This window comes from Mauremys reevesii, linkage group 3 (genome assembly GCF_016161935.1).
Source record: "Mauremys reevesii isolate NIE-2019 linkage group 3, ASM1616193v1, whole genome shotgun sequence".
Classification (NCBI taxonomy): Eukaryota; Metazoa; Chordata; order Testudines; family Geoemydidae; genus Mauremys; species Mauremys reevesii.
The window spans coordinates 168129182-168143833 of record NC_052625.1 but is presented as its reverse complement, the minus strand read 5'-3'; the positions used below and the strand labels follow the sequence as shown (position 1 = coordinate 168143833).

Genomic DNA, 14652 nt, shown 5'->3' with positions numbered 1-14652 from the left:
TGAGAAAGGATTAGCAGGAACAGGATTCTATAAAATGAAATGGAAAAAAAAAGTATTCTGATACCTCTGTTTTTTTTTATGAATTCCTCCTCCTTTTCTCATGATCCTCAATATACATTGATCACTGGCCAGCAAGACAGAAAGTTAGGACTAGACAGAGTCAAAACAGGCTATTTAGTTAGCATTTTAATCTCTTTTGAATTACTCAAATTTGGGATTTTTCCTGTCATTGCCACCACAAAACACCTCCCAAAACAGTAGTGCAAAATTTTCAAAAGCTGACAAAAATCTTAGGTTTATGAATCCACATATGGGAGTTCAGTTTAGCCGCTAATGACCTGACCCATTATGCTGCGGGAGGCTCTCTCTCAACAAAGTAAATTCCTGTGCAATGTGGCAGAAATGGGAGGAAATGGAGACAGATTTTGATCTGATCATTTTTGGTCTTTTTCAGAAAATGTGCAGATCTCTGGGATATGACACATACATGTAAATTCATACGCAAAACTACCACCAACAAAAATGAAGAGGGAACTGTCTGAAAAGGATTATTTATTAAATGATCTTGGTATTTTCTTACTCATGTAAAGAAAATAATTGCTGGAGGCCCTAGGATACTTTATAGTATTGCTGGTATTTGCCATCTAAAAGATGTAGCATTCTTTAAACGGAAGGATTACTTTTGAAACTTCTTCAGGGCTACAGCATTAGCTGAGAAATCATCAGTTGGGTTAACACTTCTTTTTGGTGTTGCGTTGAATAGCCAGACTCTCCCCATATTGAATTCAGAAACATTTTTCATAATCATCAATGCTAAATTTGGATTTCAGAATTTAAAAATAGATTTTTTTTTAGAACTGAAGTACAAAACAACTCAAAGTTTTTGAGCTCAATATCTCTGATGAAATATCATTTTGGTTTTAATTATTCCCTGCAATTTCACAATTTTCAAGGGATATTTCAATCAATCTAATCATTAATATATTTGTTTCCTAAAAAAAATTACCAATAGTCCTAAACAAATGTTAGCTGCATTACTCCCAACAATTCATACTTACAAATCTCAAAATTTCTCTGTCAAACTGTATGAGTACAAAAGCAAGAATCAATGTGTTAAAAAAAACAAAACATAAAGAAACAGGTAGCAAAGACAGTTGAATATTTCTCTTTTGTTCTGTGTAGAAAATTAATGATAGCTTATTATAGACAATTTGCATTGGGTTTACATATGCTACTGTAATGTGTTTTAGTTCAGTGTAACATCAGAAAATGATGTCATATCATAAGAAAAAAATGGAAAAAATGCAAAAGGGAAGACTGTATTGTGAGCACAGGCTCACGGGCTTTATGAGCTATCTAAAATAAATTACTATTCACATTTGTACATGGCAAGCAGCAATAGCTGCTAACCCCCCTGCTGTTAAATTGTATGATACTGACAATAATGACTGATTTTGGAAGAAAATATTATTAGAAATGAAGATTTACTAGAAATTGGGTCTTTCTGGCTGGAAGTTTCCAGTGATTTGTACTGATGTCTACAGAGAAATTTAGAAAATGAAAAAGAACAAAATTAAACTCTCTTCCATAGCACAAGTGTTTTAACCTTTTTTAAAGTATGGGCGTCATACTCTACCACACAAAGTCAACTTACCATGGAATGTTTTGCTTGACCAAGAGTGAGTGAATAGTTATATACAATGGACTGTGTATATAAACCCTGTATGTTTTTTTACCAGTATCTTACTCAGTCATTCATAACACACTAGTGCAAAAAATTGTGCATTAACATTTTGCAATACAACAGGTGACTGGGAAATTTGCAAACTGCCCTATGTATGAACATCTGAGATGTACTGTAGGTTGCTTTAATTGTAACAAGATTTCAATGGTAAAGCATTTGTAGGTGTGTGCAACCTTGACGAAGGTTGTCTTTTCCTTCAAGAAAGCTTTTTTCTTCAGAATGTTCCTATTCTTGGGGATAATCTGTGGTGCTATCATTTGTCACAGTACCCAAAGGATTTATCCAAGTGCCCAGAAGATTGCATTGAAAGGCATCCAGCCACATACAAATATGAAAGTCTGAGGCATTAAATATAACAAATAGGCATGACTTGACAGTCTTCCTTAGAGTGTGCCTTAATCTGAAGCCGATGCAGCCAGGCATTTTAATCCACCTTTAAGACGAAAAAATATTATTTTTCCGATCCCCAGAAGACTGTCACGTTTTACCAGAAAATTTAGCTGCATGTATGCCAACAGAAGATGTTAAAGATTACAGCAGCAAAGCCAAGAGAAGAAGGAAAACTGGTATATGGCACCAAAGGAATTACTGCTTGTCCATCAGAGGTATGGCTATGAATCAGTCATATTGGGCACTGAAGGCTATACCACTGTACAAACTGTGTTTAGAGTCGTGTCAAACCTCACAGCCTTTGCCTCTGTGGGCTTTAAGTTTGTGTCATACATGGGATTTTCAAATGAAGCCTGTCCATTACTGTTTTCATGACCAGCATATCCATTGTACTGTACTTTTGGTCTTGTTCTGAAAAAAGAGAAAGAAAAATTACACATAATCAATAAAAATTAAAAATAAAAATTCATAACTACTGCAAGTTTTTTTAATTACTGCAGGTGATCCATATTAGTTTTGCAACAATTCCTAATGGTGATAGAGGGAGCTCACCTCACAAAATATTAGCAAGTATGGGAACTGTGTATAAGAAGTATTGAAGCATGATGAGAAGAAAAATTTTTAGGCGTGAGCTGACACTAAAAAGAACAGAAACAATGTAGGCCATATGTATACATTTTCTCTAGCAAAATCTGTCTGTAGCATGATAACTTTATAGTCTCTTTTCAATGCCAATAATGATAGCCAAAACAGAAGAGAAAGATGGAATAGGGAAGGGATGAAAAATCATCAGTACTAGTACTTAATATTTTCTATTGACATCTTCATTTTAAGACTCGTACAGCCCTACAACTGCCATAAGCAGAAGGGGGAGGAGAAAAAAACTTCTTATTCCTCTGCAGAATTTAAGCATTTAGTTCAACTTTAGTAAAATAAACTTTTTGTACAATTATTCTAATAGTTACTGTGATATTTTTTATGGGATTTTAGTATCAGAATCACAGTAGCACATTTAATTAGCCAATTTCCCTGGATCTCTGTGAAGAAGGAGGGTTTCAGGTTTTTTCCCTACCACCATTTTAGTCTGGGCAGCAGAACCGGGGAAGAACGTGGTTAATCCATATATTCCATAGGAAAATTAACCAGTAGAGCAGAGGATGGAGAAGACGACTATGGAAGGATGGAGAAGATTTTTGTTAAATTGATTTAAAACTATTAGATAAACATTTTTAGACTGGGCTCCTAAAGCTAGGCATCCAACTCCATATTTAGACATGTAAATAAGTGGCCTACTGTTCAATAAAACCTTGGTACTAACATGTCCCACTGGCAGCAAGGCCACTTCTTTAGCTGCTTTACTATGGATTTATGTGCCCAACTTTGGACAACCAAGCTGGCCACTATTCACATAATTTGGTATGACAACAGTTATCAGCAAGATGAATTGTCCTTTGAGACCCAGTTCTGTTTTGTGTATACCATTTTACTTACAAATCGTAATGTAAAAAATTATAAATCTTTAAAGATGTTACACTTTTATTCAAGAAACTATTAAACCAACACAAAAACCAAATAAATAAATTGCACAGCCTATAAATGTGCAATACACATGATGCCATACTATAGTGAATTAATTTTAACTTTGCATCCCTCAGCACTTATGGGGTATCTAAAAATAGGTATCCAAAAATATCTAAAAAAAAAGGGGGGGGGTTATTAGATAGCTCCCAAACCTCTTTCACTTGACTTGCAATGCTGGCTGAACTGGGGAAGAAAAATCAATCAGGAATTGTACAATTTAGAGGTTTGTTTTTTAAATAAATCTAAGCTTATTTAGAAAAATATCTAAGAATGAAACTGTTGGCAAAGGCAGAGTGGAATCATAAACTTTTTGTAAATGATTTAATTGTAGATAGTAATTAAGAGATCACCTATCCAGATTAGTTTTTGTTTTAAAGTTCTCAACTCTTGCACATTGATAATCTGAAAATAATTCTGCAATTTGTAAAGTACTATTTTCTTTCCATTTAGAGATAGAAAAATTTGTTTGTTAGTCTTAATTTGGGAGTTTTCCTAAATATATTTTCTCTCTCTCAATTTTTGTGTTGGTTAGTTGGTAAGCTGTGCATGTGGGGGTGAGGTCCTCAGTCCTGCTCTGCCCTCTTTGTGCCAGGTAAAAGGGCTGCCACTGTGTAAAGGAACCCCACAGCCCTGATTCTAGCTGGGGGAGATGTCTATTGGCACAGACACTTCAAAAACAGCCATACATCTGCCCTCTGAAATCCCCCTCAGAAGCCTTGTTGAGGGCATGGGCTGGAGACTGGAAGAATTTGCTGTGGACAGAACCACAGCACTTTCATTGTGGAGATTCTAGGTTGTGCTGTGGCTCTTGGGGAGCCCTAGGAGTTGGCTATAATTTAGACAATGGTGTCATAAGGAGGAGGGAGAAAACTTGTTCACCTTAGCCTCTAAGGATAGAACGAGAAGCAATGGGCTTAAACTGCAGCAAGGGAGGTTTAGGTTGGACATTAGGAAAAAGTTCCTAACTGTCATGGTGGCTAAACATTGGAATAAATTGCCTAGGGAGGTTGTGGAATCTCCATCTCTGGAGATATTTAAGAGTAGGTTAGATAACTGTCTATCAGGGATGGTCTAGACAGTATTTGGTCCTGCCATGAGGGCAGGAGACTGGACTCAATGACCTCTTGAGGTCCCTTCCAGTCCTAGAATCTATGAATCTATGAATAAATTACACTGGCTATCTTTCCAACCCCTCGAGCAGCCTAGCTTCCTTAAAGCTACATTGCCCCTGGGCTGTGAGTTTAAAGTGACCTTCAATTCTCTCCCCCAGCTGAGAGCTCAGTGCTGGGCCTATAAGAAGCCTTTCTAATACTGAGATGTCAATGGATATTCTTTTGTTTTCATATGGACCTGTGTGTCAATAATCAATTCTGTAGATTCCGAAAGTGACACTGAAAATCTGTCTAAAAATCTTGGTTTATTGGAATAGCATATGTAAAAAATACAGAAAAGGAAAAATGGTCAGTCAGATATCAAGTTAACAAGTAACATCTTCACTCATTTATTTTTATTTGATAAAAACAGACAGGGCTGCATAAACAATATAAATACAGCTGTTCTGGTGGTTGTGAAGGCTAGCACTATAACAGCATTTAAAAGAGAATGGATAAATTCATGGTGGTTAAGTCCACAAATGGCTATTAGCCAGGATGGGTAAGGAATGGTGTCCCTAGCTTCTGTTTGTCAGAGGATGGAGATGGATGGCAGGAGAGAGATCACTTGATCATTGCCTGTTAGGTTCACTCTCTCTGGGGCACCTGGCACTGGCCACTGTCTGTAGACAGATACTGGGTTAGATGGACCTTTGGTCTGACCTGGTATGGCCGTTCTTATGTTCTCCTGAAGACCAAGTTTAAACTCTCTTATTACATTTTTTGACTAAGTAGAAGGGCAAAATCCAAATTCTTTAGCCTCCAGTGTTCACATAACAAACCTCCTTAATCTAGTCTCCAATAAAACCTTTTTGCTGTAAGTCTAGTACAGTTTTGTTAAATTTAGTTTAATGCTCAGATACCCCTTCCTAACAATCGATTCATAGTCTGGCAGCTCTTGCCTTTCACTTTCCAGCTTCCAAGATGATCTCCTGTGGGTTCCTTGACACTGTACAACAGATTTTCCTGTTGTGGAACTAGGCATGACTGGGAATGAAGACTCTGAGGGCTGTTTAAGTCAGAAAGCACAATCTCTCCCAGAAGTAGATTCTTGACCGGAGATATAAGTGTTTGTACATAGTCAAAAACAGTCTTTTCAGTCAAATACACTGTTAAACTCCAGGATCTATAACATTTTCACTGGAGTCCACAACTCCAAACGCCTTAGCAGTTTCTTGCCATACCATCCAATTCTGAGTTAGGGGGACAACCGTGTTATGAAACTATGACATAGGTCAGTGATGGACTTCACTGTGCATTCTTGCAATCATGAAATATCATGATGAAATGAAGATGAAGAATAAACGTAGGGTAAATACCATTGTGAAGATTGTTGGTTTGTAAACCAACTCTGTTTACAATGCTTTACTATCAGAAAGTAATACTGGTGAAGGCCAGAATGGTATTGCTGCTGGTCACAAAAAGATGTTCTGTTCCAGAAAGGTCTAATCCAATACTACCTAATTTGTAGCAAAATTACATTAGATGCAAATATGCGGGTTTTTTAACCAAATTTCTGACAAAATAGATAGATTTATGTTCACATTATCTACTCAACATGCATAATTTTCATATTAGCAGAAGCTATGCCAATTCTAGAAGTGGTTTTCATAAGCTTACTCAGCAGGTACTATAAGTAGTCTCATTATGGGCTGTTCCCTCTTGGGATTTATGGATTTCCTAGCTTTTATAATTAATACTCATAAGCACTTTGAAAGAAGCATCATATATTCTATTTAATAAAGTCCTAAAATGAATGAATAAATTATCTAACATGAGATTTCAATCTGATTTAGTCTAACGAACCAAGAAGGTTTACAGCTCTTTGTTCCTTAACACAGTGATTCATTTCTCTAAGAGTTCACCATTAAGAACTGCTCTGTATTGAACCCCTATGTGAGAGATTGCAGACATATTTGTCGTTTCAGAGTAGAGAAGATTATTAAAAAACTTTGCCATGAAATTCCGCAGTTAACAGAACATTTGCCCATTCAAATTAATACAAAAACCTAGTTAGGTTATTGAAAATATGACATTCACAGTACCTGTGTTTGTAGAGGTAAAATGCAAACCCTGATAATATTAGAGCAAAGAATGGTACCAGGATGGCAGCTGCAACAGAACTGCTGTTTGTGCCATAATACTGATTTGAATGATCTGCATCTGTGCTTAAAGGACCTGAAAATAAAGGAAAGACAAGAGGTAAAATCTCATACAATTTGTGAAAATTCATTTATTTTCTCCTACAAGAAAGAATGAAGTATATTATGCTGAGGTGTGTGGGGTAGAGGTGGGACTTGCATTTAAATTTGAAATAGATTTCAAAATATGTTACATTAAAGCATTTCTCATTAATAACTATCTATAGTGATTTGAAAGTGTCAGGGACTCGAACCCCGACAGTGACTGTCGGGGTTCGAGTCCCTGACAAAAGCAACCTTTATCAAGTCAAGTAATTTTTGAAAGATTTAAAAATATTCATCATATGATATTATTTTACAAGATACTGCAATAATACACTTACTAACTTTGTTAATAAAATTACATGATTCATAAAATACAAAAGATTATTATTTATATTGCAGAAGTGATCTAAGGCCCCCATCAGGATTATCTTGGTGGTTATATTCATAGAAACACACCAAAGACTTTACAATCTAATTGAAAACAATCATAATCAGTGAATATGGCAAACCCTAAAATGGTAGGAGGAAGGGAGAATACAGGCAACGGTAAGTTAGATATATGTAATACTCAATGGTTCACAGGAAAAAAATGGAAGGTCCAATTATATAACATATTACGAAAATATTATATAATTATGACAGTATCATGATAATTTTAGAGTCATTTTTACAATGAAAAAGAAAAGTGATCATAACGGAGGCTGAAAAAGCACTTTCAGCTTCAAGCAATTTTTTGAACACCAACTCCACCCCCTAAACTTTACGAACAAACAAACCCTTTCTTCCAGAAGCTCTGTATTTGCAGTATGAATGTAGAGGGGAAAAGGGGAATCAGATAAGCTGCTTTGGTATGATGATATTTTTATGAAATGTACTTTTGTTAGTGTTCTAACACTTTTTGTACTATCTATTTTATTTATTGCTACTACACCTCTACCTCGATATAACACGACCCGATATAACACGAATTCGGATATAATGCGGTAAAGAAGCACTCTGGGGGGCGGGCTGTGTGCTCCGTTGGATCAAAGCAAGTTCGATATAACATGGTTTCACCTATACCATGATAAGATTTTTTGGCTCCTGAGGACAGCATTATATTGTGTAATTTAGGGCTCAATTCAACTCCTAGTGAAGTAATGGAAAACCTCCCTGATATCTATGGATAAGCTGGACTGGTGACTTGGCTCACCCCTTAGGTGGAAAATACTGGAATTATAAATTTTTCAATATCTGAATCCTCCATCAAGTTCTGGCAGTTTATAAATTTCTCCAAAGATATGGTGAAGAGAAGACCATTTTCAAGATAATAAACTATTTACCATGGTTTGTGTTAATCTGAGGTATCTTTATTGAAGTCAAACTACAACATAGTGCTGCTATGTGCAAGTCAGAATTATTGGTCTTCAATGCACCAGTATTTGCTCTATTTTGATTGCTGGGAGGAACATTTGTGTATTTACATGGATATTTTATTACCATTATATATATGTATGATGAGCCTTTAAAATGAAGTGTGTGTAATTATGACAATTATACAGCTATATAATGAGCTGTAAATGATCCTTTGGATCCACTTTGGTCTATGGTGCTCATCATCATCAATATCTCTGAAAACATGTAAGCTAACTTGTTGATCTTATGATTCGATACATTGTCATCATTCTAAGTTAAAGCTAAAGTCTTAATTTTTGGGCTTTTGTTGATTTAAACTAGATCAAAATTATGTGATCATTAGCACATTTTTTACTGCTAGTCTAAAACAGAGAAATCTCTCCTGGAGTTGGGCATTTCCACTACATAGGGTAAATGTTCCAAGGAAGTCTTAATTACCTATCAAAGCTATGTAGACGTTGTAAAGCTCCTGTTGCTTTCAGTAGAGCAAGTTTGCAAATTTTAGCCTAAGTTTTCAACTTACAACTTGGTGTTTTTCAGCTTCATGATCATGCTCACAGCATCATTTTACTAAAAAATCTGACAAAGTAATGAGTGACACTAGTAAAACAGGAGCAAATTGTAAGAGACCATAAATCAGTTTCAATTCTTTTTTATTTCCAATTTGAAAATTAGCATGAAAAAGTTAGTGGTTACAAATGAAATGTCATAGACAGATCTTCTAGAAGTGAAAAGCAGTGGTTTAACTGCTAATGAAGAATCGAGAGGAATCCTGGTTTGGTGCTGCCAAGGAAGCCTCCTACATCTCCTTACTGCCAGCACTAACGTAAAAAAGGAGGGGTGGGGGAAAGGGTGTGTGTACACCAGCAGTTCCCAGCTGCCAGAATGACCTTTTAGAACTATGAGCAGTGAAAGTAAGATAAAGCAGCCTGGGGCTTTTTTATTTTTAAATGTTAACTATGGATGATCTATTACCTACTCTCAAATCAGTAATACAAACCGGTTTATGTGCTCTTGCAGTGGACTCTCACACTATCAATGTCACAAGTGACATTTCTTGTTTTAGATGGCTCAGAAATACCCTTTGTAATTAAGAAAGCTTAATTTTCACCCACATGTCAGTTTAATCATGGGGAGAAATGCTGCCTATGGTTCAGACTTGGCTTTGGAAAAAATGTATTCTGTCTTCTTTCCAGAAAAAAGGTTTTTCTATAATTCCCAATTTTATGGATTTTTATTCATGTAAGGCACTCAACATTATTTCAACATAGTCTATTCTATTTATCATGAATGACTTTAGAGCTGGTTGTGATTAAAACTACCCTGATGTTAAGTGTGTACTTCTTCCGACAGAATTATTATCATGACAAATGAGAATACCCATTGTGCTTCTCAGTCTTCTGCAAATACTAATGATTGCTAGCAAGACTTAAAACAGAAAATATCTACCTGGCAATACAAAAAAAGAAAAAGCATCTATAGACAGGTTAAACGATAATTCAAGTCTCTTTTCACTATTAAAGAAGCATACCTTATCATTCAGAAACTACCTTATTTCATAGACTAATTAATATACTCCAGTAATTTAGGCAAGCTGTAAGATTATTACTGTTTTATTAAACATTATATAGATGTTAAAATCAATATTCAATTCATTAGGAAATATTATTTGGCAGATATGAAAAGGGAGGTTACCTACCAGTAAATGGAGTTCTCCAAATATATTGCCTCTATAGAACCATACTTTAAAATTTGCAGGCTTGTCTCTCAATCTTAGAACCCTTGTAAAGCAATTTTACTCTTGGGGTGTAAACGTATCCAGTATTCCCATGGATTCATGGATACCAGTCATGAGATCCACTTGTAACAGTTGTCTTCAGTTCCTCTCCTCCTAATCTGAACATGCTACTGTATGCTAAAGAAGATTCACTGTGGCTGTGTGAGGCAATATTTTCAGGAAACTAGTAATTGGGAAGTTTTTCTCATGAAATTGCCATGGTAGAAGGTTTTAAAGAAGCAATTCCAATGAGGAGTGATTCAGGGTAATCTTCTTAGAACAAAAATCCCCTATGGATCCAGAGATGGATAACAGCATTAAGTAAATGTGATAACTGGACTCTATGTGGCAGTCTGACAAGTCATAGAGATAAAGATATGTTACAGAACCAAGCCATGGAGATGACTAATTATCTGGTAGAATAGGCTACAGCCTTTTGGTGTTGATACTCCAGCCCGCTTGTTGCAGGTGTGGATACAGTTTTAGCTCTTTTGATCATTTATTGACAGAGATTTCTTTCCCCTCTGGATTTTTCTCCAAAGACACAAACAGCAGGATTACCAGCAAGATGGCTTTTTAAGTGATAACCCAAGGTCTTTTGACATCAAATTTATGCAGACTAGCCTCCAAAACATTCTGTGAGATTTTGTGGGAAGGATTCAAAACAAACTAGGATACCCTCTGTAGTAGATCTCACTATGGTCTTACAACTGAGTTATACACTTCCATATTTTAATTTACATATGAATTGTAACTAGAGTTGTAATCCTGGTCTCACAGCCCACTAAGGGAGAGGGTTCTGTGAGAGACAATTAAATAGCTCTTACAAGATGCATCTCTAAATTAAACAGTCTTTTGGTCTCTTCATACAAGGAATTTTTTCCAAGTCTAATGCTTCTTGTTGTCCTTCTTTAGACTTTTCCTATTTCTGCTGTCTCTCAACACAGGAGACTAGAAGGTGCTCTTCTTGCTGATTTAGATGATAGCCACTTTTCTCTTTGAGAACTCGGACCACCAATTTGATTGAAGGATTGTAAGGTGGCTCCTGTAAATGTTAAGATCTGTGTAGCCTGGAAACTTAATTTCTCTGTCTGAGCAGAGAGCAAGTGAGCTGCAGAGCTCAAAAGTCCATTGTGATGGACTGTCACATGGAAGCAAAATGGACCAAGCGGTCCCCACAAAAATGTAGGAAAGGAGAATAGTATCAGCCTTGGTTGCAAGTTGTCAGTTGAGATGCCAAAATTGCTGCTTCCCAACAAGTTGCAAGGTTCAAGGGTGCTGAAAAGAAGGTTCTTAACCTGGGCTGTAAGTAACAAGCAGATTGAGGCTGCTGCTGTTAGTCTTGGGAATTATACCCGAAGTCAGCTCCCATATGATGCTGGGAATGGCTCTGATATTTGAAGCAAGGTATTTTCTTCCCAAAGGCAGACTGAGAAAACCCAAGAGGTCAAGCTGTTGTGCTGGTTGCCTTAATTCTTCTCATGACATCATTGATCTTACTGCTAAACAGACTGAGATACGCTTTCCTTTATAATCATGGCTAAGGCAAAAGAAACAGCTGCTATACAGTAGAACCTCAAAGATACAAACACCAGAGTTACAGACTGACTGAGTTACAGACTAACATGGCTACCACTTAAACAGACTGACTGGTCAACCCGACACCGAGGGGAACCAAAAGTAAGTTATCAGGCAGCGGAGACAAAACAAACAAACAAGTACTGTACTGTGCCTCTATTGCATCATAAAGGTAGGCACATCTGGGCTGCCTGTCCCCACTCTACCCCCTACTTGCCACAATGTGGGACAGCCACTTACACATAGGAGGTGGGGAACACTGTTTTCCCCTCTCCCTGCCCCCGGATGAGATGGGGACAAGCTTGCAAGAACCTGGGAAAGAAACTTCCTGAGCCTGCTACTGAAACCTGGTCTGGAGTGTAAGCTGCTGGAGCCAGAGCCTGAGCTCCTGCCTGCATGCTGCGCTCTGGAGGAGCAGTTCAGTTTGAAGGCGCACAGTCTGCACTGTGCACCCACTGACATTGTGGTGCCCCAGGGTGCCTCACTCATCACCCTTGTAGCCCAGCTGCCTGTCCCCAACCACACTTGCCAGGCAGCCACTGCAGAGCAGTAAGCTCCCACTTCAAGCAGTCTGCCCTGAGGAGCATCCCATAACAGCTTGTTACGAGTTACAAACAACCTCCCGAGGTGTCCGCAACTCTGAGGTTCTACTGTATATGAGACATCAAAGGTTGCTACACAAGATGCATGTCTGAACAGGTCCCGGTGCTCTGCTTTCATAATATGTCTGTAAGAATCAGGGAAGAGGTAGCCAAGTTATCATGGTGTCTCTCTCTCTCACACAAGCACGCACTCATACAGACACAGACACACACAGATGAAAAGACAGATAGAGCAAGGAAACATAGGGGAGTTCTAGAAAAATGTGATGGGGTTAGATTCTCAGTTGGTGTCAAACAGCATAGCTCCATTTAAACTAATGGAGCCATAGCAATGTACACCTTCTAAGGACATGGCACACTGACAGGAATGTTTGCTCCAGCCTCCTTAGCACTGGGTTGATGTATATGTACATAGTAATGGTACTTAAACAGCTTTATAACGGTTCCAGGGTCACAAGGTCATCATGTCTACAGTGGGATTTGATGAGGCACTTCTATGAGGGAGAATACCTAGTTTTTCACCAGCTGCTAGCATATTCGAATTTACAGCTGCAATATACTTCAGACTAAGATTCATTATGAATTTTGGACACCCAAATAGAATCCCACCCTAAACACATATTCACATGCACACAAACAAGCAAACACATAGCGAATAATATTAAAAATCTGTTTGACTTTGTTCTTAAATTCAAAGGGCTAAGCTCTCAGAACTATATAATTTATTTGGTTGAATAGAAATTGGTTTAGCAATATGTGACAGCCTCACTACGTGGAAAAGGTCATTTAAAGTAAAATAATCATCATATATTACTGCATGAACATTTGCACTGATGTTCTTCATAGGTTCATCCTATGTTCATCTCATTAGGTTGCTATAGCATCAAAAATTAGATGGTAACATGACATAGTTCAATTAGAATTTTAATTATACATTTCAACTAAATTATTAAGTAGTTTAGACCATTTGTAAGTTTTATGGCTGTAATTCCCTAAAATAAATATGCTTTCTTCAATTAGGATGCTGGCACAGTCATTTGATGCCTTCACTGTTAAAAATGCCAAATAGATAAAACACAGTGTAGTTCCATAAATGCATTCTTACCTTGCCTTTGGAGCATAAATTTTCCAAAGTCCTTTCCATGCATATCACCTTGGTAAGTAAACACACCTCTTTCAAGCCCTGATGACACCTAAAGGACATGACAATGGGAGGAAGATGTCTGAAACAAATAAGTAATAATCACTTCTGCAGTTGCCAGTATAGCCATTCTAATTGGGCCTGATTCAGAATAATTATTTGGAGTCAGTTATAGTTTAGTTATTTTTACCCTTTGACAAGTAAAGGTAACATTTATGCTTCAATCTATAAATGTTAAAAATCATAGCTATTAACTTAATGAAGGTTTTAAAAAAATAATAGTTGAAAATGACATTTTCATTTTGAACAAGAGTCTTGCATACAATGGAAATTCTTAACATCTTAAATGTTTATCATTCCACTTGACTTAGATAACTAAATTAGAATATGCATTTAGAAAATCTCTACATTTTCAGTATGCAGAGTACTTTCTATACTAAATATTGTAAAGCACAAGGGAATATAGCAGAGAGTGAAGAAACTTTATCTATTTGCCTAAAGTACAAAATGACAAATCTTTAAGAGTTACCACTAAACTGGGTGAAATTGTTCAGATAAATAACTTTTTGTCGAAAAATGCAGCTTTGGGGGCCACTGAAATTATTTGTGAATTTGAACTGAATTTAGCAGATAGTTTCATCTGAAAATTTTTTTAATGGACAAAGTAATTTCAAAATAATGTTTACTTTTGAAATCTATTTTAAAAAGAAAAACAGAACAGAAGGTGGGGGAAACAAATAAAATGCAATAAAAAAATCAGGAAATAAAAAGGTTTCAGTCAAACAAAATGTTTTGTTTGACCCAAAATTAAATTTTTCATTTTTTTTTCTTTTGGAGAGTAAAACAAAGAATTTCCATTTCAGGTCTACCTGAAACATTATTTTTCCAGTTTGACCATAGAAGCAAAATAAAAATTATTTGCTCAGCTGTAGTCACTGCTGAGTATGGAGCAAAAGAAAATGCCAGGGCATTGAAACAAGTGGGTGAAATTTATAAGTGAAATCACATATAAGATATAGAAAATACAGAGTCTGTTTGGGCAATGGTCACATTGGGGAAGAAAACTACCAGAGCCTCACCCGGGATAGTGATTGGGGTGTGCTATAG

The 14652-nt window shown here is 36.7% G+C and overlaps 1 protein-coding gene across 14 annotated transcripts in view; it reads right to left on the bottom strand.

Annotated features, from left to right (window-relative positions):
• Positions 1–974: 974 nt before the first annotated feature.
• CSMD1 (CUB and Sushi multiple domains 1) overlaps positions 975–14652 on the bottom strand; it is a 1616238-nt gene continuing 1602560 nt past the window's right edge. For 8 of the 14 annotated variants that reach the window (XM_039529047.1, XM_039529050.1, XM_039529052.1 and 5 more), the window contains 3 exons: positions 13510–13597; positions 6912–7044; positions 976–2545 (listed from right to left, as the gene is read on the bottom strand). In XM_039529047.1, the coding sequence (XP_039384981.1) occupies positions 2386–2545; positions 6912–7044; positions 13510–13597 (381 nt within the window). In that variant the 3' untranslated portion in view covers positions 976–2385. Of the gene's footprint in view, positions 2546–5781; positions 5917–6911; positions 7045–13509; positions 13598–14652 lie in introns of those variants that run through there. The other 6 variants (XM_039529057.1, XM_039529059.1, XM_039529060.1 and 3 more) reach the window with 4 other exon arrangements.